The sequence below is a fragment of the Scatophagus argus genome, chromosome 14, assembly GCF_020382885.2.
Source record: "Scatophagus argus isolate fScaArg1 chromosome 14, fScaArg1.pri, whole genome shotgun sequence".
Classification (NCBI taxonomy): Eukaryota; Metazoa; Chordata; class Actinopteri; family Scatophagidae; genus Scatophagus; species Scatophagus argus.
Genome location: NC_058506.1, coordinates 6,129,966 through 6,156,260, shown reverse-complemented (window position 1 = coordinate 6,156,260; position 26,295 = coordinate 6,129,966). Strand labels below are relative to the sequence as shown.

At 41.9% G+C, this 26,295-nt stretch overlaps 3 protein-coding genes across 5 annotated transcripts; 1 reads left to right on the top strand and 2 right to left on the bottom strand.

Moving 5' to 3' along the window:
• Positions 1-492: 492 nt before the first annotated feature.
• akap10 (A kinase (PRKA) anchor protein 10) lies at positions 493-15,421 on the bottom strand. 2 transcript variants are annotated; one of them, XM_046409873.1, is made up of 15 exons: positions 15,190-15,421; positions 11,914-11,961; positions 11,263-11,448; positions 8,480-8,971; positions 7,054-7,152; positions 6,831-6,915; positions 6,534-6,657; positions 5,926-6,062; positions 3,912-4,056; positions 3,353-3,520; positions 3,046-3,155; positions 2,440-2,522; positions 2,007-2,059; positions 1,738-1,830; positions 493-1,655 (listed from the first exon to the last, which is right to left on the bottom strand). In XM_046409873.1, the coding sequence occupies exons 1-15, from the start codon at positions 15,209-15,211 to the stop codon at positions 1,650-1,652; spliced, it is 1,851 nt and encodes a 616-aa protein (XP_046265829.1). In that variant the 5' UTR covers positions 15,212-15,421; the 3' UTR covers positions 493-1,649. The 2 variants fall into 2 exon arrangements, with proteins under 2 accessions (XP_046265829.1, XP_046265830.1); XM_046409874.1 differs by having other exon boundaries at positions 11,263-11,418.
• Positions 15,422-16,563: 1,142 nt separating this feature from the next.
• On the bottom strand, positions 16,564-20,224 carry c14h11orf54 (chromosome 14 C11orf54 homolog). The gene is made up of 8 exons (XM_046411203.1): positions 20,084-20,224; positions 19,889-19,987; positions 18,420-18,493; positions 18,229-18,330; positions 17,622-17,798; positions 17,220-17,369; positions 17,020-17,136; positions 16,564-16,934 (listed from the first exon to the last, which is right to left on the bottom strand). Exons 1-8 carry the CDS (start codon positions 20,148-20,150, stop codon positions 16,761-16,763), a joined length of 960 nt encoding a protein of 319 aa, XP_046267159.1. The 5' UTR covers positions 20,151-20,224; the 3' UTR covers positions 16,564-16,760.
• Positions 20,225-20,927: 703 nt separating this feature from the next.
• Positions 20,928-26,194, top strand: pho (phoenix). Of its 2 annotated transcripts, none has more exons than XM_046411201.1 (5): positions 20,928-21,339; positions 21,439-21,721; positions 21,820-21,947; positions 22,848-22,890; positions 22,979-26,194. In XM_046411201.1, the coding sequence occupies exons 1-5, from the start codon at positions 21,182-21,184 to the stop codon at positions 25,490-25,492; spliced, it is 3,126 nt and encodes a 1,041-aa protein (XP_046267157.1). In that variant the 5' UTR covers positions 20,928-21,181; the 3' UTR covers positions 25,493-26,194. The 2 variants fall into 2 exon arrangements, with proteins under 2 accessions (XP_046267157.1, XP_046267158.1); XM_046411202.1 differs by having other exon boundaries at positions 20,929-21,339; positions 21,442-21,721; positions 22,979-26,193.
• Positions 26,195-26,295: the final 101 nt, after the last annotated feature.

Here is a 26,295-nt window from a genome sequence, read left to right as displayed (position 1 = left end):
TCACTTACTGTTAACAATGTGAGGGTACTTACAGAGCTGATATTTTACTTCTGTCGTTCACAGTTCACACAGCAAGAGGTGGCAACACAGAGACCTCTGAAGCTTTGTGCGGTGCTGAAGGAGACTTTCGAGCCCTGTGGATTAAACTGTACTTCACAATTTGTGACTTTTTCTGGAGGAAGCCAACACAAATATTCTTATGCCAAAAACAATAAACTGTGTCATCATTTTTTCCGTTTTACCCTAACACAGTAAAACAGTCAACATCGCCCCCACCTGGTCAGAGGTGATAATAGTCCTCCCTATAGCTGTTAACACCACACGTCAATATTCTCACATTTTATTAGTTAGGGAAATTATAAAAGTCAACCTCCCTTTTAACTTAATAATGTTTGTCTGCATCAAAATTACCACGGCCAGCAGTGTGCTGAAACCACAACCAAACGCTTGAGCTAAAATGTGTCAAAAAAAAAAAAAGGACAGACAAAAACATTTCGTAATATATGTATTTAAATCAAACACAATTTAAATATATTATAGATTAAGTACACATACATGTCAGAAATCATTAGTGGTACATAGTACCAAGAGTTCTTTCTGGTTCTTCAGCAAATCTTGGTAAGGCTCAACAAATTAAAAAAAAAAAAAAAAAAAAAAATTCACTGAGCACATTTTCCAGTTGAACAGTCTGGTCATCACTGACATTTGTTTCAGTGATGCATTAAAAAAACAGCAATCACCATAAAAAGGACTGACATTAATATATGGGGTAAACCAGAAATCTACATATATATTTATATTTATATATATATATATATAGAACATTTAGGACGTGGAGTTTGGAGTTTTCCAACACAAATGGAGCACTTAAATTCATTGTGGGAGTATTTCTTCTTCTACACTCTGTCAAGGTGCCAGGAGGTTCATACAGGTTGTCAGCCAGTCCAAGAACCAAATCAGCTCATCTTCTGATTCACTGTCACATTTCCAGATGCTCTACAGTACATAAAACAGCCAAGGTAGGACAGCTCACATCAGTGAACAGCACACAAAACTACTCCAGGCAGGCTGAGGGATGCAAAAACTGTACAGCGCAGACTTTCATCTGCTTGAGCCTTACGTGGCTAACCCTTAAGAGAGAATCTCATCTAAAAACAAGGAATGCTTATAAAAGGTGTGGGGAGGTGCGTCATGAGGGAGTGAAGGTAATTCAGTCTTCGTCACATCCTCTGTAGGTCCGAGATATCGTGTTTTTCAGACAGTACGGCTACAGCATCGCAGTGACTGACTGACAGGCTGCTTCTCTTTGTGCAGGGTTTCTGCAAGCATCGCATTGAATGTGTTCCTCCTCTGGAGTGTCTTCCTCCAGTCTGATGTGAGCATTTAGCTTTGCTTTTGTCGACAACAAGTGTACCTTTATAGTGTTATAAAGTTGGAAGATTGCAACAATGATGTACTTCAACCGCTTCCATTAGCCCATGAGCGAACAACCACTCACCCAAGCACACACACTTGTACAGACACATGATAAAATGCCTTGTTCATTCTCAGAATTATTCTGCTCAATGCAAGGTGAACCGCATGTACAGTCCATCACTGGTTCGGCCAGCATCTGCAGGGAGTGACGATCTTTTGGTTCCTCAGTGGGGTCATAACTGCGGACAGACAAAAGAAAACACTTAGAGAGGAAATCCACATCACCGCACAGGAAAGAGACTACAGAGTGAGATTTTGTACCTTGGTGGTCTTGCCTGGGCTGTTATGGTTTGACTGGTGGACGACGTCATTGACGATCATCTTGGCGATCTGCCATGCCATTTCCTCCTGGGCCTGGATGGAAAGAGTCCGAGCACACTTTTTTTTTCTCCACAGACTTTTGATGATATTCTTTAATAAATCACGTCATGTGCTGATGTCACAAAGCGTATTTGAACACATGCCATCAAGAGCCTTGCCATTCAGACTACTGAATCACTGCTGAATATTTTAACATCCTGTGGGCTCACCTCATCAGAGTTGCCTTGGACCCATTTCTTCATGGCTTGAGAAAACATGGAACCTAAATCAGAGGAAAGGGAGGCCAAATGAGACATCAGTAAGCACTAAACAAATGAATATGAACAGATACACTCAAACAAACTGCAGGGGTTTTTTTTTCATTTCTGACTTTTTCAAGGTGAAAGAAAGTACTCTTAAACAAGATTTTTTCATGTTAGATCTAAAGAGCAGTGGAGGTTGTTCTTAAATATTTCAAAAGGGGTTGAGCTGTGAGGAGAATGGAAGCAGAAATAGGATGAAGATTTAAATTCACGGCCACAGAGTGGACATTTTTCACCACAAGGAGGAATGAGATCAAATATGACAGAGTGAAGGCAAAGAAAATAATGAGACAGAGACAGCCTAACAGGTTAAAGAGAGAGACAAGTGTGTGTGTCATGCCTTTGGACTTCTTGACGTCCGGCTCCGGCTCTGCCTCCCTGATAAACTGGCCCATCTCATTCACCTTCCCGAACGTCATCTTGCTGAGCAGACGGGGGGGAGAAAAGAGGAGATGGATGAAGACCAAAGACAGAGCAAATGGGACAAAACTGAGCCTTCAACATTCAAATACTACTGTGTGTGTGTGCACGTGTGTGTGTGTCTCCATTAAATTACTATAATTTAAATCAATAACATTCTCTGCAATTATCTTCATACTGGACTTTTCAAAGCACGCTCATAAAACACTTCACGAGGGACTCAAGAGAAACACAGCAGAAAAAGAACACAAAAGGAGAGAAACATAAAAGTAAAAGATGACCTATGAAATAAATGACCAAAAAACCAAAATGACATAACAGAAGACATTTAAAATTACATTTAAAGAGATTAAAATACAGATTTAGCCAGTTTACAAGTCACACACTGGCTTCAGACTTAGTTCTGATTTTTCAGGGCACCACTGCTTTCCACTCAGTTTCACTCTGTTACTGGAGGATTTCTATAAACTCATGCTGTCAACTTACATAATTGACAGCAAAGGAACATTAGGCACACAAAGCTTACCCAGCATACGGCCGCTGGTACAAAGACTCAGGGTCCAAGCTGGCAACGTCCACTGTGATGGCCTCATCAAAGTTTTTCAGGATCTTGATGGCTACCTTTTTGGATCCTTGCTGTAGTGAAGATAGCATGAACTGAATGTTTGGCAGAAGTATAGATATGAAGACAGCTGCAACAATAGGAATGACCACAACCCTCTGGCATTAACATCTCAGTGTTCATATAATGAAGTGGAACAGGTCTAAATGTCAGCAGACGGAGGAATGTCCCCAGGGGGGGGGCTGAGGATGTGGGTTAAAGTTGGGGTCACCTGAGTCTGAGAGACCTCGCTGGCATTTGAACTTGAGCGGTCGTTGTCCGCGGGCCCGCCCTGACCTGGAGTGTTGACATTCACAAACTCATCTGCCCGCACCGAGTTGATGAGGTCACTCAGGTATTTGTAGTAAAGGTTGCTAGACAGGAAGCCCGGCATGTAGACCTGAATAAATGCAAAACACGGTGAACTCTGTTAGAGAATAATGAGCTCCCTGATGTGTCTGAGCACAAGGTACAAAGGTTTGTTACTGACCTTTATGCGCTAACAACAGCGTTCAGCTTTCACCGCATTCATTTAAGGCAGGTGCATTTGTCAGTGGTGTAAGAGGACAATTTGTCAGTGGCTTACAACACAAAAACCTTTAGCAGGTTTGTGTTGCAGCTCGAGCAAAAAATATCAAATTAAATGTTTTAAAGGGTAATGTAAATGAATCTTTTAGGATGTTTTATTTCACACACTGGAATATTCCATATTTCCTTACATAGTAAAAGAACACACGGAGAGACACATAATGAAAATGAGCCCTTGATGTAAAGTTATTTAAGAACCTGACCTTCTCCATGGTGGTCCAGGCCTGTCTGAGTGGAGTGGTGAAACAGTCGGGGAGCGGACCTCCCTCTCGGCAGATATTCGATTCTATCTCCATCCGCACCGAGTCACCAAAGCCCAGAGGGTTGGTAGCCTGGAGTGAAAAATACCTGGAGATGAAAGAGAATAATGAGTTTAGATGAGGGCACCAATACCAAGATTTTATTCAAGCCCAGATGCAATGCAATTCAAAAGAAACCATAAGAACTGTAAAAGATGTAGGTTGGCACTGGAAAACATGAAAAGGGGATGAAGCAGGTCAGAAGGCAGGACTATATGTAAAAAAGGTGTCATTTATTAATGAAAATACAAACAAAGCCAAAGCAAAGGCAAAAATAAACCCCAAGACCTTCACAGTTTCATTTAACTGGAACCTTCCATCTGCTCTTCTTATATGTGGTGAGAGAGACGAACACAAAGCTTTAAAAGCATACAGAATAACAAACAAACTTGTTACAACAGAATTTCACGATGGCTGCAGACGCAGGATGACTGCACAACAACTGTCAGTGAACTAAACTGTAAGTGGAATTTGACCTTCACTTTAAGATTCTGCTATGATCAATGTAAATACTGGACAAAAGCATACCAAGGCATTTTGGACAATGCTATGCTTCCAACTTTGTGGCAGCAGTTTGGGGAAGGCCCTTTCCTTTTTTGAGACTGTGAGCCAGGTCTTTTGGTCCAACATCAGTGTCTGACCTCACAAATGCTCTACTGCATGAATGGGCAAAAACTCCCACAGAAACACTCCTAAATCTTTGGCTTCTGTACATCTTTTGGAAATAAAGCATTTTTTGGCCTGATGAGGAACTATTATGGATATGCGATGCATGTTGATAGTAACGTGGGAATGTTTCTGCTGCTGAAGCCGAGAGGAGAAGAAGCAGAAGCCTGATAAAGTCTATCTGACTGAAATGAACTAATTAACATCTTGTGGATTATTTTCCTCATAAAAAGAAAACAGTGGGTATTATTTTCCTTTCCAATTATCATCACAAAGCCACATCATGTTATCCTGAGCTGCACTAATGGAATATCAGTGAAAAAAAGTATCCACACGCAGGCACCCTGTTGGGAATTAAAAAAAAATATTTGCGCAATTAAAATTCAGCTGTAATCATCATGTTAAAATCTATCTATCGCTCTGTTTTGAGATTGTTGTTCTGTTGTCATACTGGAGTGGAAATGAGAGGCCTGGAACATCAAAGGTGATTTGACTGATCTATAAAGACATTACTTGTCACTTCAAGGTAAACTCTTTTGTCTCCAACCTTCTCAGAGGTTGGAGAAGCGGCTTGTGATCGGAGGGTCACTGGTTCGATTCCCCCACCGGACGGGCAGGAAAAATTTGAGTGTGGGCGATTAATGCGAAAAATGTCCCCACCCGTCCATTAGCCGGCTGATGTGTCCTTGAGCAAGGCACTATGCTCCCCAGGCGCTTGATGCTGCCCACTGCTCCTGTGTGTGTTTCACTGCATGTAATTTGCCGGGTGTTGCATGTGTCTGTTCAACTAAGAATAGGTCAAATGCAGAAGACGAATTCAGTGTGTGTATGTAAAAATATATATCCTGTCAATAAAGCTGATTCTTCTTCTTCTTCTTCTTCTATCCTGTAGGAATGATCAATCTGTTTATCACTGATCTGATCAGTCAGGGGTAAAGCTGTTGATAGGTTTTCACCAGCTCCACTCAAGTGTTTAAGCTGACTGATGACTGATCGAATAAATTAACCAAATTGATGAATGATTTAACAAACACAAAAAAGACACTGGTAGCATGTTAGGTAACACCACTGATGGAAAAGCGCAATCTTTTGATTTGTTTTACACTTTAAGAAAAGATCTGCGCTAACACAAACTGAATGATCATCAGACTGTGGCAACTTCCATGAATCAAGTCAAATCCACTCTACTAACAACAACAAGTGGGTGTTCTGGAGCACAACGGGACTACAAAGAAGCCGAGTGAAGACCTACTTGTCGTAGAGGATCATGGCATCATTTTGAGCCTCCTGGCCATCATATTGGCCCTTTTTAGCTGCTAGCTGGTTCTGGAAGTTGTCTGCTGCCAGCCAGAACTGCAGTACATTCATCGCCTCCTCCTTTTCCATGTACTGCAGAGAAGGGGACAGGGCACAGGACAATTCAAGGGAAAGTCACCAGGGGTTTCTGCAATATCCTCGTTTCAGATTTACTACATGTCTACATGCCGACATAGAAAATCTGATCAACCAAGAAATATTTACTCTGAAAATCTTTGACTCTGTGTGGAGTTCTGGTGTTAACTGTCACTTTTGCATCATAGGAAAAGTTGGAATACTGTAATGGGAGCATCCGTATTGTTTTTGTGCTGTATTTTTATGTTTATGTGTCCTTAGTGTATTGCTGCTGGAACAGTTTCTCCAGCATAGACAAATAAACAGAAAACAGAGGCTGTTTCACAGTAATGGCAATAAGGGACAGGTGTATAATGAGAAGTCAAGAAGAGGTACAGTTTGCAGCAGAAAGGGAAAAAAATGTAAAAATGTGCTTGTAATGAGAAATGTCAAATAAAACATGTTTTGGGAACCACTGGGCTCACTCACCTCAGAGAAGTAGAAAAGAGCTGATTCACAGAACAAGATGTCAGCCAGGAACACGGAGCCACTAGTCAACACTTCAATCTGGTATTTACAGAAATGATGGCTCCGCAGGAATTCACTAAAGTGCCTAGAAATGAAAGAGCAAGTGGCAGATGAATGCAGCCACTGCTGTCGGTGTCAAGATGGTGAAACGACAAAGGACACTGGCTGCACTTTAATCACAGTGTCAAAACGTGACAGTGGGGAAACCTCGCTGTGTGAGCACTGACTCCTTTAGAAGATGAGTAGGCAGAAACTCACTGTTGCTCCAGGATGGTGAAGACGACCGACTGTGCAATGACGAAGCAGTTTGGGTCCACCATGCCATCCTCTCCACATATCTTAGCTAAAGTAAAGGAAAGGCACATTATTGCCTTGGAGACTATCTTTTAAAAATGAATGATTGAAAAGTTTTTGTCACTGAAACCAGTGCGCACAGAATTCAATTCAAATCGTCAATTCCTCTTGGCACTGTCCGTCTTACCAACTATGTCATTTCTGATCTGCTCTGTGATGGGGATGGGCCTCACTGCATCTGGAGAGATGTACTTAGTGAAGATGGTAACTGCATCTTTCTCTATACCTGAAAAACACAAAGAACTGATCATCCAGTGGCACTACAAGATACATAAGAGAGAGGTTATTTCTCCAGGCTATGTTAGTGCAATGATATTTTAAAGGACAAGATCTTAAAGCAATCCTAACATGTCCATATATACACTGAAAATGTTAATGGTCAGTACTGTTAACACATCTGGACGACACCAGCTGTCAAGACCCCTTCCTAAAGTAATTCCAAGTGTGAGATAAGGGAAACAGGCCTTGTTTTGTGCATAAATGACTGCTAAAATTCAGCTGGAGATAATAGAATCCCTAGAAGAATCCCTCTGCTGTGATTCAACCCACCAGCAAGGAAGCACACAGAGTGAATATGAAACTAAAAAGGTTAACTTCTAAAGACAAAATGTCTGACTTGTATATCTCAGACTGCTAAAGCCTGGTTTGAACTTAAGGTAAATGTACCTTTACATACTGTGGACTCTTTCATCTGTCACTAACACTGAAATCCCTTTATTCTTTACAGCTAGTCTGGGCAGCAGGAATAACGACAGCAACCGATAAAACATTCGATGTACATATGAGCTTGGTGAGACTATTTTTGTTGCACAGCAAGTCAAGAACAGAAAGTTAACAAATAGCAGTCCATAAAGTTTACCTCCACCTTCCCCACAAAACTGCCAAGTTTGTCTCCAAAATTCAGAGCACATTTTCAACTCATTTCAAGAAAATCAGCAACAGAAAATGCTAATTACATCCACTGCTGTTATACAAACATAAGGAGTTGGATGAACAGTTGGTGGGTCTGACTGTCAGCTCTGATGCCACTAACACATTGTAGAAGAGTCCAGCAAGTCACAATCAAAAAAGCGCCAATCAAACCTCAAATGGCAGAAAACCACGTGGAACACAATATGAAAATCTGGCATTTTCTTGTTTCATGTATTTGAGGAAGGTTAGAGTCTCCTCAGCCCTCCACACAGATCAGACCAGCCACGTTTCAGTCGCTTGCTTCTTCTTTTCTTTGCCTTTAATTATTATTTTTATTGACAAACAAACATTTCTTCCTCAGGCAAGCATACAAACTATTTATGACACTTTTTGGAATTTCTGGCATTTTTCCACTGCAGTTGAGTGAAAAATCAAAAATGTGTATACAAAGGCCACCAAAGCACAAGCATCTTACTTAATCAATAGAAAGTTTCCTTTCACGATGACGGTGAAAAAATTTGCTTTGAACTGTGAACTAAAGTGAAAACAGGATGAATGAATTCAACAGAGTCCACTGAGAGTGAAGAAAACATTCAACATTTAAACAACCACAAAGAGAAAGAGTTTGAAAGGTGACTCACTTTTCATGAGTTTGTCTGAGAGGTCTCGCAGGCTGCTGTTTGACTGCGTCTTGTAAGGAGTCCCTGTCCTGGAGGACGCCTGGCTGCTGGGGGTTTCAGATCGAGGGGTCCCGGGTCTGAGGTCCGCTTCTGTGCCGGAGGGGTCCGGCGGCTCTGACTGAGCTGTAGGACGTTCGCTGCTACTGTCCCGACCCATGGCGTTGGGCGTGTATTGGGCGAGCCCCCGGAGCTCTGAGCCGTCCTGGGAGGAAGGGACTGGCTCGGCCAACGAACTGTGTTTGACAGAGTTTAAGCTGTGGGCTCGGACCCGCGACCAGCTGGTAGAGCGGAAACTCTCAGCCTCCAACCAGAACCGAGCCAGGTGGTCAGCGCCCCGTAGTTCCATGAAATGCATGTAGTGAGGTATCGCCACGTTGTCCCGAAGAACATGGTCTAACGTCTTGGACAGCCGAGAGCGGGTCTCTTGGGGGTGATAGTTCACACTGGAATGACCTTGGAACATACAAATTCACACGCGATTCAGCCATCGGCTTAGCAGAGGGAAACACAGGCTTCAAAAGACACATTTAAGACTAACAGCTCTATCCAGGAAAATTCAGAAGTACGTAAAACAGGTAGCTTAAGAAAATAACAAATGACTTCCCTATCATTTCTACATTTAAAGCTAATAAAATGCAAACAGTTTGGAACATTATATTAATCCTGTAAACAAATGCCTTTACCCATATCTAATATAATTCATCTCCAAAGAATTTATTAACTGATAACTGTCTTGACACAGGAAGAAAAAAATTTTAACAATAAGTTTTGAGATGTTTCCTGGGCATTTTTAAGGACTTGCAGCTTGAGTAGCAGCAATTTGTGTTTGTATGGCCACAACAGCAGATCTAACATTATTAGACCTCATTTTTACAGGTTTTACAGTGCCTTTAAGTGCACACAAGTATGCAACCTTACTGACAGACTGAGCAGTTCATTTTCAGGTGTTCACAGCCGTTAACTTTCAAACTAAAGGAAGACAAAATGTGCAGTAAAGTGAGGGCAGCTGAAACATTAAGCAAAAGATAAAAAAAAGTGGATTTTCTGTGTTCAGCTCTTCTTTGTCAACGGGAAATTCAGAAGGCTGACGTGAGCTGAGTTTAAACTCCTGAATATTTGTTTTGATGTCTTGTGAACTTCCAGCTCTGTCAGTCTAAAGGTGGCCTTAGACTATGCAATTTCACAGATGATTTAACCCAGACAAACTTTTCAGAATCACACGTCAGCAGTCTGTCTGTGTGAGCTGTTCATCCTGTCACCCATGCGTGTATGTGTATGCGTATGCGTGTAAGTGGTCAGCAATGGCTGTGGCATCCATGGCAACCTGTGACAGCCTCCAAACTCCAGCCAATCTGAATACTGAAGGAAGTCTGATTTCTGCAGGGATGTCATAATATCTGACTTCACGATATCTCAAATAGAGACTGTCCGTTTGAAAAACATCTGCCGTCCTGGGGGACTGGAGGTCACAAACACACTCAAAAGAAACAACGCATGGGCTGAGGCTTCCTGAAGTTGCCCTTTGAAGACAAAACAGAGGTGCCAATCAGCATAGGTACTTCTCAATAAGCCTCTTAAGATTCCTTAAGATCACACAGTCAAGGCCAAATTACTACTGAAAGCTGTTAAAATCACAACAAGCAGTGCAGCGTCTGTGTCTGCATCACATCATCAAAAGGCCTCACTGGCATTTCTTCTCATAGTCTGTCAACGTTTGATATGGCGCTCCCTAACGTGCTGCATCCACTCTGCACCGCTGTCAAAGCAGAGCCGGGAAATCATGTGACTGTGTTCTCACTGCCAATCAACTCCTACAGGCCACTGACCTGTCGAGTTCATTTCTTAACTCTTACCATCTCTTTCATTCTCCGCTCTCCGCAGAACTTCCACAGCTGCCTGTGAGCTGCCACACAAACAAAACCACCTGAGTTCCTTGAATGCTCCTCCCTCACTTTGTCTTTCTTCAGTTCACTCACATCTCAGGAATCACTGGCATGCAGTGTGTTTCATTCAGATGCTGTCTGGGCTGCGGCACAGGTTGCTCCACTAAGTCTGACTCACCTCACTCTGGACAACTTGCTTGTACAGTTTCTGTCATCGCTGTTGCTCAGCAAATAAGCCACACTACACACTCACTGCTTCATATCACAGGACCAGGCATACACACTTAGAATCTAATTTTAGTGTACTCCTGATAAAAGGGTGGAGCTGTTACTTCTCCATGTGACCACAACAGGAGACCAACATTTTCCAGACAGGCTTTGGAATGTTTGGATGCTTGTCATGAAATGTACCTCACACAGGATTACAGTAGTAGCGCTCGCCACTTGCACAAGACAGTGTGCTGCTGATGTCAACTTTGTAGTGCAAGAATCACACTCAGGCATACTGCAGCTACAGCACATCACTGTGAGAAACTAATCATCCCAGTAAGGTTAAACAGGAGCTCATGAAGCGAATGTCGCCAAGTTCAAAGTAACTGTAACATGCAAAACATTCCCAAACTGGTTGACATGGCATAGACTATTGAATAATGTTACTTACATACTAACTGTAAACACTGAAGTAAAACAGGCTGCTGTTTTGAACTGAGGTACCCTAAATCTTGATTTTCCATCTTAAAAGTAACACTTAAGTTATGGTTCAAAATGTGCCTCAAATGTATTCATTGAAATGTTTTAGTTCAAGCCTTTACGTGCTATTATAATAAACAATATCCATAGACATGAGAGAAGGCTCTGTACCAAGATCTCCAAAGTGTGCAGCCTCCATGTGGCTTGGCTGTTTCTTGAGGATGGCGGTGCGACCGCGGGCAAAGGAGTCCATGTTGGCAGAGATGGCGTTGATGGCCACATGGCTGGGCCCGGCAGCTTCCTGGATGGCATGGTGGTTCCTCTGTCCTAGTGATGGAGAGTGAGGGCTGGTGTTAGCTGTGAGTGGAAGGGGAAAAAAAGAGAAGAACAGGAACACAGTGATGTCAAAGTTCCAAGGGGCCTGAACATATGACCCCAGTGTGACTTGTATGAAAAGGTCTTTTTAGGGAAGGCTTTTGAAAGAGCTCAAAGTCGGTGCATAAACGCCTCAGGGTGTGAGAGATGTTTCTAAAGACAGGCTGCTCAGTGTTTGTCTGACTGAGAGCTGTATGCCTTTCATTTCATAGCCGGAGGTCAAAATACTGGTCCTTGTGACAATACAAATCAGCAGTGATTAAACACATTAAAAGCCAACTTAGGACAAGACTGATTTGAATCACTTCTTTACAAATGCCAATCTCAGCAAAAGCATCTCACATCTCTCATGTTTTCGTGTCATTTTGAATACTATAAATAGACCATATTCAATTCAACAACATCGTGTGACACTTAATAACCTCACAGAGGTGACAATGAACTCACCTCTATTGACTTTAGCATCTGTCACTCTCTCGGGCTCTTTGCTTTTTGCTGTGGGGAAGAAGATGAGAGCGGGTTTGTAACTGGAGAAGAGCAAGGCATTTTGTTTCACAATACAGGCTGAGACCAGCATACTGAAAATATAAATCACAAATGAGGCTCACTGAGGGAGGACGTGTCATGGTAAAACTGGAACACATTATCAGGTTACATGATAACGTAGTGAGACAATAAATATACTAAAAAAGCTGCAGAGCTATGCTACACAAACAATAATTAACTGACTGCAGCCCTGCTTCCCTGCCACCGCGGACAGATGAAGAGACAAATAGGGAAGCTGTGTTCTGATATGTGAAAGCCGCCTCAGTCCTGCTCATTATATAATGAGCAGGACTGAGAAGGCTTTCATACTGGACGTCAGCATTAAGAGTCCTTCCTAAGATTAGTGACCTTGGTCTATCAGTTCTGCTGAGTCCCAGCAGCTTAAAGTCAAATTTTCTAGAAGTTAACTGGACTTGACTCTCTGAAAGCTTACCCTATGAGAGTTGGTTATTGTCAAAAAAAAGAAGAAAAAAAAATGGTCTCATAGGTTGGTGGATGAGCTAAAACTGCATTGCCTAATGCAAAACACTTTCAAACTACAAAACAACTGGGGACACTCCTCAGCTCTGTGGCTACCTGTCAAATAAAAACTGAAATATGCAGCCAGCAGTGGAATGAGTGCGCGGTGGCAGACACTCATCAGAGTGACTCACCATTCACATCTCAAGATTAGGCTCTTGCTGCAAAGAGCAGTCGGGCTAAGTATCAATTTCAAGCACTGATATTACAAAATGGACTGAGGGGCCCGGGCAAACGGTACAGAAGATGCTCTCTCAGCGAGACATTTTGGACAGAGCTGTTTGTGAGAGCATGTGTCAGCCAAGAGTCAGAGTCGGCTGGCACCATCTGTCACGGCCGAGAGTCGTGACTTTCAAAAATCTGACAACCTTTGATGTACTGAACTGAAACATGGTACAAATAACACCAGAGGTCTCTGCTCCAAGTAAACATTCATTGGACCGTGATGAGTTGCTGTGATGTTCGGGGTTAAAAAAGAACTGCATTTTGGATGTTTTACAGGCAAACTGGTAACAAAGCATTGATGTGCAGAGTTACAAGCCAGCTCAATCAGAGAGAAAGAAAGAGAAGCTTTGAATTTAATTTAAAAAAAAACTACCTTCATTACATTAGCAGTACAGACTATAATCGTGACGTAAAAATGAAAGTTCAATCTTAATGCACCATGAGGACTCGTCTTTTTGGATGGCCTTGAATAGGAGCTACAGATGACAGCAAAGTATAAAGACTCATTGCAATGAATGAGAGCAGTTTTGCAAATGTTATAGAAGAAATGTTGTGTGGGCCTGAACATAACAAACTCAATGAAGGACCAATGAACAAAAAGAACGTGCATGATAAATAATCAAAGGAATAAACCCGAATCCACAAAATGCATGTAAAATTTTCTCTTCAGTTAAAATTTTGCCTGTACATTTCAACCATGTGTGTAAAATGAAACACATTCACTTCCTGTTAGTTTCTGGTCCTAGTTCGACACATTGCAAAAGCACTCTCTCTGATATTTCCTCATTTTGGAGGTCTGCTGTGTCAGCTATTTTGACCACTGCAGCCTGTGATAAAAATCAACTCATCTCACTTAAGATGAACAACTGTGGGCCAGTTTAGACAGTGAAACTACTGTGCCCATTTCCCAAATAACCACCAGCAGAGACATAAGCTGAAATCCATTTCACAACCTCTCCCTTCTGTCCTGTCACATTTGTGCACTTCCTTCCAAAGTGATGAGATACACTTCTTGTAAGAAAACACACTGAGTGAAAAGGCCTCTCATAACGCAGATGGGATGGTGTGGTAAGAAAGCATAGTGCTCTGCCTTTGCATACACGTTGTTAGGCCAATTTATTTGCTACACCTAGCTAAGAGCAACAACCTTGCAATAAAATAATGCAATTAAATGCCACCTTCACGAAGGTTATCATCTTCAAATTTGTTGAAATTTGCTATAGAGCAGTGTTAATTAAACTTTATTGTTATCATGTGGAGGCTGTTGGAACTGTTTTGCATCATATTGAGAGCTGTTTCCAATATTTAGTTTATCCTAATTAATAGAAATAGCGTGGACAAAAGATGTGCAGCATATGTCGGTAACTATAATGCAACAACAGTCTTCAACGGTTACACTCTGCAGTTTAATCACTATCTCAGTTTCAACAAATACTGAATATTGTAACCTTTGTGAATGAAGGAGTTATTGCAGGCTTAGACTGCATTAGTGTTTAGGTAGGTGCACCTGATAAATTAGCAAATTAGTGTGACAATGAAGCAGTTTAATCACTATGTATTAAAAGAATTTCCCTTCAGAGACAAATAAAGGAATTCTGATTCTGATTCTGATCTGATTTCTTACTACCAGTCTATCTGAGCTGTAGCAGCTGAGAACAGGTGAATTAATAGTCTAAAATGTATTATGCATATAAACTGTCTCTTATTTTTAAAAGACTGTATCCACTGACAAGATTTTACCTGGCAGCCTAAATGGGGGGGGGTTAGCCTGTAATAATGCATTGTCACGTAGTGGTTTATAACCAACACTGCTGAAAGCCAGGTCCAATTTAATCAGATCCTTTTACTTAACGAAGATGGCCAGTTTTAATAACGTTAGCAACATCTCCCACGTTTCTCGATGAAGAGTAATGTAAAATGCACTAATTTTCTTTACGACACCTAATAAGTAATTCAAATAAAACGGGCGTTTATGAAGTCTTGATGGTTAAGGCTGTATGAAATGAAAAAGCTAGCTAGCTGACATAGCAGAGTTCAACACTTGTGTCAAGTGTTGTCCATCGCAGAAAATGGTGCTCATTAGGGAGTTTTCACCATTTAGCTCGATGAACCATTCAATGCACACATAATCAGTGTGATGTGTCTAAGTGGTACCGCTGACATCTTTGCGGTGGATTTATTGCCTCCCGCGTTATGTTAGATAAGACAGGGAGGGCAGAGAGGCCACCGCTAAGCTAACCATGTCACTGCAGTAAACGGCGGCGGCAGAAAACCTGATTTCCACAAATACCACGGTGTCCTTGGCTAATTTATTTGCGGCCGCACTCTCGACCACACTGGATACATCTTATCAGGCATCACTCTCCGCTCTGCCGGACTCTCTTTGCGACTAACTACCGTTGACGTTGCAGCCTTCAGAGGCAGCTTCCTTACCTTTCCTCTTAAAAAACGACATGACGGGTTTCACACTCTGAACGTTTCCTCAGCTCACTGACACCATCCCGTGGATTCGCGGGTCCCTTCATTCAAAACCATCTGTCCCGCACACTCTTGGGGTGGAAATTGGTTATTATCGCAGCTCCGCGGAGTGCTGTCAAATTACAATTTTCTCCAAATCCAATCCCAGTTCCGCGGCCATATTGTCAATAAACGTCTTACTTCCGGGCTGGTGCGGCAGCAGCATTGTGGGAAATGATGTGTCGTTACCTGCCATGGTCAGAAGAGGGCGGTGTTTCCATATGAACAACGAGAATTACAAGAAGCCTAATGATTCTGCTATTTAATAGAACCACTTTTAACCACTGTTTTATTGATTTAACTGTTATCACAAATCTAAACAGACAAATTGAAAACTTTTATTATTACTTAATGAAACCAAACAGTACACTGATGATAAAAGTGTGCTCTATCTTATGTTCTATTGTTGTGAAGGAAGTTGAAGACATTGGCAAAGCAACTCCTAAGTGATATTATCCCAATGATAGATTTTTCATGCACATATACAAAATATGTTTTTATCAAAATTACATTTTTGGACAGTTTTAATAGCCACAAGAGTCAGAACAGGTTTTAAAGTAATGTTGTCAGTTATATTTAATATAATTGTACTAAAATTCAGTCTTTTGTTTTCTATAGGCCTACCAGAATGGGCTACTGGATGCTTGAATTTCGCCCCAGGACAAATAAAGTATCTATCTATAACCTTAGGGTGACAGTAGACCTAAAACAGTTTGGTTTTTTTGTTTTTTTTTATAATTAAGGTAAAGGTAAAGGGGGAACAAGTGTGCACGATGGTGTTCATACTGCTCACTCATTAGAAGTGAACAAGAACAAAAATGTGTGGGCTTGTAAGTGAAAAAGGTTACAGTTACACATTCATACAAAGCCTCCGTTGAGTTTTTCACCAGATGACTACTTAAGCACCAGCACAGCTGTTTTCACTTCTGCTCCATTAGACCTCTGCTATGATGCTCAAGCAAATGAAACAGTGAGAGATGTGTGAAGGAGGTGTCGAACACTTTGCACACACCTCTGCTGTCCTCAAATGAGGTTTAAGAGGCCTAAATCAAGCGAATAAGTGATAACACCTGAGTGTGTAGGGTCTTTATTGTGCTGGTTTTCTATCAGGGCAAACACATTACTTCCACAGTCTGCTCCAGTCTGCCTTTTCTTTCATCATGATGGAGTTGGAAGGCACTTTGGTATTTTAAATGTTCTATTCTACTGAAAGTGAAGAGTGTTGTTGCATGTTACTAATACATTCAGTGGACAAACAACAAAAAAGTTCTTTTATCACATTTGTTTTTATTTGTTTATAAGAAATGTTGATTTATTTTCAGAAATGTAATTCAATAGCAAAGATTCACAGAAATGATTTGAACGAAAGAAAAGATGTTTCTGTGGGGTTTTATAATACAAAGAATCTAATATAAATCACACGCTGCTCGATTCAGTTAGATGATCAGGAGATGCTGCGCTACAAGCTTGATTTATTCATTCATTTTTCAATCTCTTCCGACTCCATGGGTCTCCTTGGGCCTGTCGATGCGGTAGACAAACTGTGCAGGCATGAAGTAGCCCAGGTACTCCACAGTGTCAGGTGTGGTGTCTATGTAGTAGTGGCCACCTTCTCCGTGGTGGCTGAAGCAGTGGGTGTGCTCCACGCGCAGGTCTAAACCCTGGATACACAGCAAACAAATGAACGAAAGCATCACAAAGCAGCCTGTTTTACAAGTGCACATTGAAACGAGTGTGTTTACTTACAGGGTCTCTGGATACCAGCACCGACTGGCAGATGAGCGGGGCGCTGACCTCGAAGTGCTTGAGCCAGCTGTTGACGTCATCATTAGTGTTGAGGGGGCACATTGAGAACTCTCTCGGCTGTTGACGAGCAGACACAAGCAAATCAATGCACACGGCTGTCAGTGACAACTCACGCTTTCTGCGTCACGTCCAGCGTTTACCATGATGTGGATTTTTGCTTTCCCTTTCTGGATGATGAAGGTGCCTCCCAGAGCCAGGTTTTTATCAGGGTAGTGACCCTCGAGAGTTTTCCTCAAAGCCGTCACAAGACTGTGGCTTCCTGTTCTCTTCTTGGCTCGCACCTCTATGACCTGGAGAGGCACACGGGTGAAGAGGGCACGACGACTCAGTCACTTTGCTTTTGTTAATGTTTATCATTTCAAATTCTGGCAGCACGCATGCCACGGGGGCCGAAGTTCACACACAGCAAGTTTAGCAAGGCCATTAACTTCCAGATAATTGGGTCTAAGTTCATGTATAACCAGAGATGTTCATTATTTGTCAAAAGCATAAGAAAAGATGACTGCATTTTTCATCCTTCACTCTCAGATACAACGGATTACCTTCCCAGACTTCCCTTCACAAGCGTACAGATTGCCCAGCAGCCCGAAGCTGCAGTCGCTGTATTTGTCACTGTATTTTTCTTGCAGACACTGGCCATCGGCGGGATTGATGGAGGAGAAGTAGCTGCTGTTCACCGCAGGCCTTCCCTCCGCTTCGGTCAGAACCAGAGGCATCAGCTGTGGACCGCATCAACCTCTGTGTTAAAAACAACTGTTCTCCTGGTTTATAATGACAGCACGATACTTTACTGCAGGAGAATCTAGTGTTTCACTTTTGACTCTCCTCAGGAACAATTCATCACTTCGCTCACAGGGAAGACGTGTGGCTTCCAGTCCAAACTTCAAAAAACAATCACACAAGCACCCAAAGTTTTTTGCTTAATCCAGTGTTTACTCTGTAGCCAGACAGGCTGGTCAAGAGGTGATAAAACTCTCTGAACTTAAGACATTACTGGTTCCAGTTTTGATTATTCTTTGCCCACTACTTTAGCAAATCACAGTTCTGCATGTCATAGAGGCTTTCAAAATGATATCTGGGGCCTCCTCTCTAGGGGAAAGGACCAGAGACGGCAACACGTAAGCAAATCTAAAGGTAAAAATGACTCACCTCTGCATTCATTCCAAGAATTCTGGAGGGAGCACCCGCAGCACCGAGGATGAAGGCTCCTGGCAGCTCCAGCTCTTTTGATATGGCGTTCATGTCGTATTCCTGGGATGAGGAGAGACAACTGCATGATAATCCCATTCACTACACATCATTGCTCATTACCTCCATTGCAATGTTTTTACAAAAACTACCTTGTGCCTTTGAACCAAGGGGATCAGGTATGGCACGCCCCCAACATCAGTGATGCGAGGATTTCCACACAAGCCTGCAGTGCGAGGACAGAGAAGAGGACGGTGACCCAAAGCGGTCACGTCTCCAGTGTCCCACTCCCACACATGCACACCTGAATGAACTGGTCTGTCTCACTGTCTTTCAACATATCCGTCCTGGTCGCTCGAAGCAAAATGAGGTGTCATGCTTGCTTTGAAAAGCACCCATGAAATCCCCTGGTGGAGGAAGCATTCATGTCCTCCACATAAGTAAAATACCACACTTTGAAAGCGCTGCTCTACAAGTAAAAGTCCTGTTGCTTAAGCACAAGTATCAGCAGTAAAATGTACTTCCAGTAGTAAAAGTACTCATTCTGCAGAAATATGATGTTTTACTATTCTATCTGAAGTGATGTTTAAGGCTGAGCTGTTTTAGTTCAAAACTTTCTCTTGTCATGGAATATTTTCGCAGTACTTAAGCACTTTGTACTTAAAGGCATAATATGATATGACTGTTGCTTGTAAACACGTCATTAAGAAGTTATTCTGGAGAAATAGGGTTGATTGTTAACTCCATGGGAAGGAGACGCAGCAATCAAATATCTTTGCCCAGAATCTTTGACCCCCAGAACACCCGAACACATCAAAATAAAGAGACAAGGCAGGGCGCAGGGTCTCTGCAGATACAGACACTGGGACACACTTTTAGTGGCACTGTTGCCTCACAGTGAGAGGGTTCCAGGTTCGAATCCCGGTCTGGGCCCTTCTATGTGGAGTTTGCATGTTCTCCCTGTGCCTGTGTGAGTTTTCTCCAGGTACTCTGGTTTCCTCCCACAACCCCAAAAACATGCACATTAGGTTAATTGGCTACTCTACATTGACCTTAGGTGAGAGTGTGTGGTTGTCTGTCTTTGTGTGTCAGTCCTGCGATTGACTGGCAACCATTCCAGGGTGAACCCCGTCTCTCGCCTGTAGTCAGCTGGCACAGGCTCCAGCCCCCCAGCCCCTGACAGATAAACAGCATAGAGAAGGAATGGATGGAAGTTCTTGCATTGTATGCCTTTAAGCACAGTACTTGAGTACATGCACTTTGTTATATTCCAATACTAACAAAATCAGAAAAGTCTATTACAGTTTGATTCAAGTAAAACTAAGTACAAGTTACTTTGACTAAATCTTTGTTTTTCATCATAAAACATTAATGCAACATCTAATAAATGTCTATTTATCTCTCTATCTCTATTTCCTCTGGTTTTTATGGCAAATAGATTACGCAACACGTCCATGTTAGAAACTAAGTTGAGCCTTTGAGAGGCTGATAAATGGACGTAGTACAAAAACGTCGTATGACCTCGGTGTGCTGACTGGGTCTGAGCAGACTTTACACACACAGGAATCACAGGTTGTGTTTACCGAGTAATAGGCATGAAGCGGACTTGATAGGCTCTTACCTTTGACAGGAAACTGGAAGGGCTCTTTGGTGAGATCCGGGCACTCCACAACACTCACCTGAACTTCAGCAAAGTTGTCCTGCAGTCCTGACTGCAATACTGCAACCAGCAATAAGTCGTCATCACTCCTTACGAATCTCATATTTCATACATGCCCGTGTCACTTCGCCTGTATATCAAAGCTGAAGTCCTTACCATAACGCAGTTCCTCTAAATCTGGTGCGTGCAGCTGAACCTTTTCAGTTTTACTGATGCCTGCCATAACTGTACTGGAAGGTAACTGTACGAGCAGATCCTCACAGCTGCTTCCCTTATACTGGTTGGTTAAGGCACGAGCTAAAGAGTAAATATTAACAAGATAGTTTATATCCAATATAGCGTTTCCTCGCCTAGGCAGCCATTTTATTAATGCGGCTGTTTAATACGAATAAATATAAGGATGATATTGTAAAAAATGAGCTTTAAGAAGGTAAAGCGGGCACACCGAGAAACTCTTTTGAAACACATCTGATTTTTTTGGCTGTTAGCTTAAGGTTTAAACTCTGAAATGTGAAAATGGTGTGCAGTGTGGGATGGAAGTTGAGGGAATGATATACATATAAAACAAAACAAGAGGCTCAAACAACTCATAATGGCTACTCTGTAATTATTATACTTTCCATAAACAATCAACTTGTTTCAATTTATTTAAAATATTTAACTGTTTCCATTTCACCAGTATTCACCTACTATCTACATAAATGTACTGGTATTATTTGGTTAACGTTCAAAAATTTTGTTGAAAACATCATTCCAATATTTGTTAAAAAAAAAACAAATAACTCAGCGTTATCCTACCATCTTGCTTTGCAGCTAATAACTTCATTTCACAGCTGATTACCACATTTCAGTGGGACATTTTCACTGGCTTACGCTAAAAAAAATCAACTCTACTGTAGGATTCGGTGCAGCCGAAAACGGAAAGACAACGAGTTAACCTCTTGTTTCTTTTAGCGTCTCCTGCCTCCTCTTTGGTGATTGGTGGGATTATGACTCGAGCCGTTGCTCACGTCGATGACGTTGAAACACTTCCTGGTTGACCCAGAACTACATGTACGGTGTCTCTTTCTTCGTTTGTTTTGGTGCCGCTGCACGTTGTTACACGACATTACTGAGATGTGCTCTTAAAAAACATCATCGTTTATCCACAGCGGACGTTTAAATGCATCAGAGAAACTTTTTGTTGGTGGTATCGAACGGATTTCATCTCTAACTCTTTTCTTTTAATCGATAGCAGGAGTACAGGATTCTCTAATGTCTCAGTCTGCTAGCCTTGCTGAAGTTTTATCAGCGGAGTCATGCCACATTGTCCTAGAAACGTCGCCTCCAGACTCTGTGAAGAAAATATCGCGGTATCTTGAGTCTCAGAGCAAAAAGGATGAGGCATCTAATGAACCTGCAGAAGCAGAAAGGTAGGGTGACCCTAACATTGATGAGCTGATCAGCTCCTCCTAGAACAACAGCATGAAAGTCCCTGAGTTTGACTTTCTAAGTGTATAATTGTGTCTCAGCAGTGACTCAGGAGACAGCCTGTTCATAACTCAGAAGCCAGTACCTGAGGCTGTGAGATCAGGAAAAAGACATCGATACAAAGTGAGGTCACACCCCACATCTTCCAGAGATCTGGAAGAAAGTGAAGGCGACACTTCGGCGTCCTCTTCCAATGGAGAAACTGAAAAAGAGAGAAGAAGAAAGAAGTACAGACTGCCAACATACAGTTTTCCTTTCATCTCAGGGGGAAAGTGGAAACCCAGAAGCTCTCTGTTACCAGTCCCGCAAAACAGAAGCCTCCATGTAAGGACAGCCGATACCCATTTTTAATGGCTGTCATTGTCTAATTTTAAGAAATGCTCCCAAATGTTTTTTAGTGGTAAAGTCTTTCCTCTTTACAGAATTTTGCAATTGGAGGCTTCTTTAAATGTGTCAGAGAGCTGTGGCGGGGCTATCAAACAAGAGATGAGGTGGTGTCGTCTTTACCTACGGTTGACATCGATGGAGATGACATATCTCCACTGTCAGAGTACGTTCATCTTAAGCTAAAATGCTCATTTGAAGTTGCATGTGTAATTTTTAAAGAAGTGTCCGTGATCCATCAGCACCCAGTGGCCACCAATTAATCTCTAATCTCAATCATTCATTCTAAGCACAGTTTTAGAGGAACTGGTCACGTACACTTACATAGGTTCCTTAAGGAAAACAGCACTTTGTTTGAGGCTGGTTTACAGGGACAGCTTTAGTGAGGGTAGGTGATGAGCTTAGGGTAAATCTAGATGCAGTAAACTTTTGGTTCTGGTACAACTTGATCTGAGTGCTGCTTTTTGTATAGTTGATCACAAACTTGTGTTAAATAGAGTAGATTAACCAGTGTGGAGGAGTTTGTTCCTTAGCTTTTAGGCACATAGTTCTGAAGTTCTTCTTAAAGTTCTGTCGCAATTTGATATTTTTTCCGAACACTGTAAAATAACTCGTGGGGTTCCCCAAAGTCTGTTTGGGCCCACTACTTTATAAATGTTAGCCCTTAGTGGTATCTTTAGGAGACATGGAGCAGCTGAAGTGTTCGTATCTATAAAAGGAAACTGAATGACATTTCATTAGCCTGACTTTCCATTCAAATGCTTTATAGCCATTATTTAGTTTGTTTGTAGATTCAGTATGTAGGAAATGTTGTCCATTCTGGGCTACTGTAGCTCCATTTTTATACATAAAAAATAATCTTTGTTCATATATGTTCATTTTTTTGCAATTTATTTGCATTGCAATCATTTGTACTTCTTGTGTGCATTAACTGTGAAATTGTTTTATTTATTTACATTTTTACTGTCATGGCCTGTAAATGGCTTTGAGTTGCACTGACCTGTCAAAGGTCCTGTACAGACAACGTCTGACTGATTGGTAATAAAACACACCTCTTCTGTTACAGAGAAGAAGAAGAAAGGCCAGAGGATGAGGACTTCAAAGTGGTGGTAAGCAGGCTGTTAAAACTTAAAAAAAAATCTTGCATCTCATCACATTTTTGTTCATGAACTTTATTTCATTTTTGTCATCTTACAGGAAAGGAAATGTTTTATGGTTCCATCTAAAACAAAAAGGAGACGGTCCTGGTGCAACCAGTTAAAACAAGGGAAGAAACAGGGAAAAGCTGGCAATGCCAGACAAGTAACCTCAGGGGAAGGACAATGTAAGACGTTCCATAAAATAGCAGCTACTGCATCCAAATCAAGGGCCACATCGTTGTCCTTGGATACAGAGAGCCCTCATGGTGGAGAGTCTTCTTGTAGTGTTCAGGCCGAGAGGGAGAGCCATGATGAAGCTGCAACAAGTGACGGAAACCTTCTGGTCCAAAAGGAGAGACCAAAGACAGAGAGACGCCTTCCACAAGGAAACAAGACTCTTTTTCAGCAAAAAGCGAGAGCGGAAGAGCTGGGCAGTGACAGCGATGCTACAGTTTGTGAGTCACTTAATGTACAGAGAAGTCCACAGCAGGGCAGAGAAGCATCCACAACTACAACAGAGCCGGACACAGCTGTTGTGCACACAGACGATATGCCCCCTACAGGACAGACAGCGGTCGATCCTGAAAGCCAGATTCTCTTCCACAGTCTCCCGGACCTTATAAGTGACACTAATACTGACAGTGCATGCAGTGAAACCAGGGTAAGCAAGAGGAAAAAGAAGAAAAAAGATAGAGATCACAAAAGCATAGAAGAAGGAAACGATCAGAAGATCCAGCCAGAGGGTCTGCATGCTGTGAAATCTGTGGAGGTAGAGGAGACTCCTGGCTTGTCTGAGCATAACAGGACAGAGCCTCCAGCCTCACAGGCTAGAGATGAGAATGAATGTAATGAAAGAAATTGTTTGGAGAACTCATCACATGATGGTGCCATCGTGACACAGGAGGAGAAAGACGTTCCCCATTCAAAACAAAAGAAAAAGGAGGGAAAAAAGTCTGCGGCAGACAGTGTCAGACAGGAAGTAGGTGGACACTTCGAGTCAGACGTGAGAATGGAGGATTCAGTGAGCTGTAACATCGAGAATGGTGGGAAGAAGAAGAAGAAGAGGAGGAAAAGAAGTGATGAGGATGTTGAGCAGTTACAACTCTGTGCAGCTGCCAAACATCTAAATGATGATGACATCCACATGAAAAAGAACAAAAGGAAAAAAGAGACGATTGTAGTTGTGGAGGAAGGTGAAGAAAGCGAAGTGTCACCAGGACACTTACACGAATCTGCAGTTACTGAAGAGGCATTAGAATCCAGTTATGGTAAAAGAAGCAAGCACAAGAAGGCCCGACACTCATCTGTTAATGGGGAAGAGGCTGCAGATGTGAGCTCTTCTGCTCATGCTGTAGCCTTGGAAGAAAGCACAGGGTTGTTACTGGAAAAGAAGAAGAAGAAGAAGAAGAAGAAGAAAACTACCTCTGAGACTCCTGAAGAAAATGAAAAGTTTAAAGATGAAGATAATATCCAGAAAACAAAGCAGGGCCTTGAAGAGCAAAGTGATGAATTGTTGACTAAGAAGAAGAAGAGTGAAATATGTAGCAGGACTATGTCCAAAGACAGTGTGGGACAAAGCGATGATTCGGTGTCTGTGCGGAAAAAGGAAAAGAAGAGGACCTCATCCTTCCTTGTTGCTGATGCAGAGGAAAAAGATGCTCAGACACAGGAGGAACAGAGCTCTCTCTCACAGCCTGTGGATGTTCATGTCTGGGGTGCTGAAAAGCCTTGCGTCAGCGCTGCTGATTTTGAAGCACAATCGGCAGAAATCACAGGAAATTTGGAGGAATCTAACGATGGGGTCAGGAGAAAGAAAAAGAAGAGGGAAATGTCAGTAGAGCAGGACAGTGTGGAAAAAGGTCGCAAGCGTGAGTTTGAGGAACCACACAAAGCATGGCCGAGTGTTTTGCCTGAAACTACTGCTGCGGGGGTGAAAAGGCAAAAGAAACATATGGGAAATGAAAGTCAGCTGGTGAACCCCACGGAAAGACTGGAAAGTGCAGCTAATTCAGGATATTGTCCGACTGGTGAGGATGTGGTGTTGAAGCAGACGAAGAAGAAGAAGAAGAAGAAGGAGAAGTGTAACGAAGAGCCATGCCGTGTGCAACCACCATCTGCCACTGATCATATTCAGTTCCAAAAATCTGCACTGAATACTTGCAGCGTGGATTCACACAAGAAAAAAGGCAAACATCTGACTTCTCCTTTGATTGCAAGCAGCAAATATGAATGCAGTGCTGACATGTCCAATGACAGCAGCACTGCTGACCATGCAATCAAGGAATCTCTTGTTGAACAAGCTTCACCGTATCCAGAGATGCCTGGAAATCAGACATTAAATGACAAAAGAGTCAAGAAAAAGAAGAAAGAAATGAAATCCCCTGGCAATATTCTGCTTGAGGGGGAGTCAATGACCAAGTCTGCTGATTTAGAGCCCCAAGAAAATAAAAAGATGGAAAAGAAGGAATCAAAATCACAGATCTCGTCTCAAGACTGCATCATGAAAAACAAGCACATAGCGGTTAAGCGGAGACTTCATAATCCAAATGAGGACTTCCTTACAGACTGTTAGTATGAACTCACCAATTATATGACAAAGCCTGGTCAGTAGAGGAGCGTGAACACACAAATGGACAGTGTTGAAGTCCCAAGTTAAAATGTGGCACTTGTGAGGTTTTTAAATCATTTTTTTATGTATTTTGCTTTGTATCAAAGCATTTTTTTACTCACATAATTCTATGCTTGTTTGTTTTTTCAAAATAAAAACACCTGAATTTGAAATATTTGAGGTAAGAAAGTGTCACAAGTTAAAATTAAAAGAAAATTAAAACCACATCAAATAATTTTAATCAATTTGTGTGTGAACACTTGATTTTTGACATTTTTAATTTAAACACACCTAGCCTGCAACCTAATGGGCATTTGGGAGAAAAGTCAGGGTCATTCTGTGGTGAAAGCCAATGCACTGCAGCTGCTTTAGGTTAAACATTTTCTAGAAAGTAAGGACGTGTTCTGGAACTTAATTTGTGATTTTGTGTCTTCTGGTGTGTTTTATTTTGTTTGTTTGTAAGGCATATTGCCCTTTCTACAGAGAAATATGCTGAATATTATATAAAACCACTGACTCGACTCGTCCTATTTATCAATTGTCATCAGACTCTTACTTCCACAACTCCCACAATGCACCACAGAGCGACACAGGAAATGTCGCCATCAAACTGCTAAACTCTGCACTGTGACGGACACACTTACTTTTATATATAAAATGTATATATTGTTTCACACACGTAAATACCTGTGTTTTTAGATTTTTAGATTTATACTTATCTTGCTTTTGTTTATCCTATTTTTATATCTTTCACTTTTCTTTCTTGG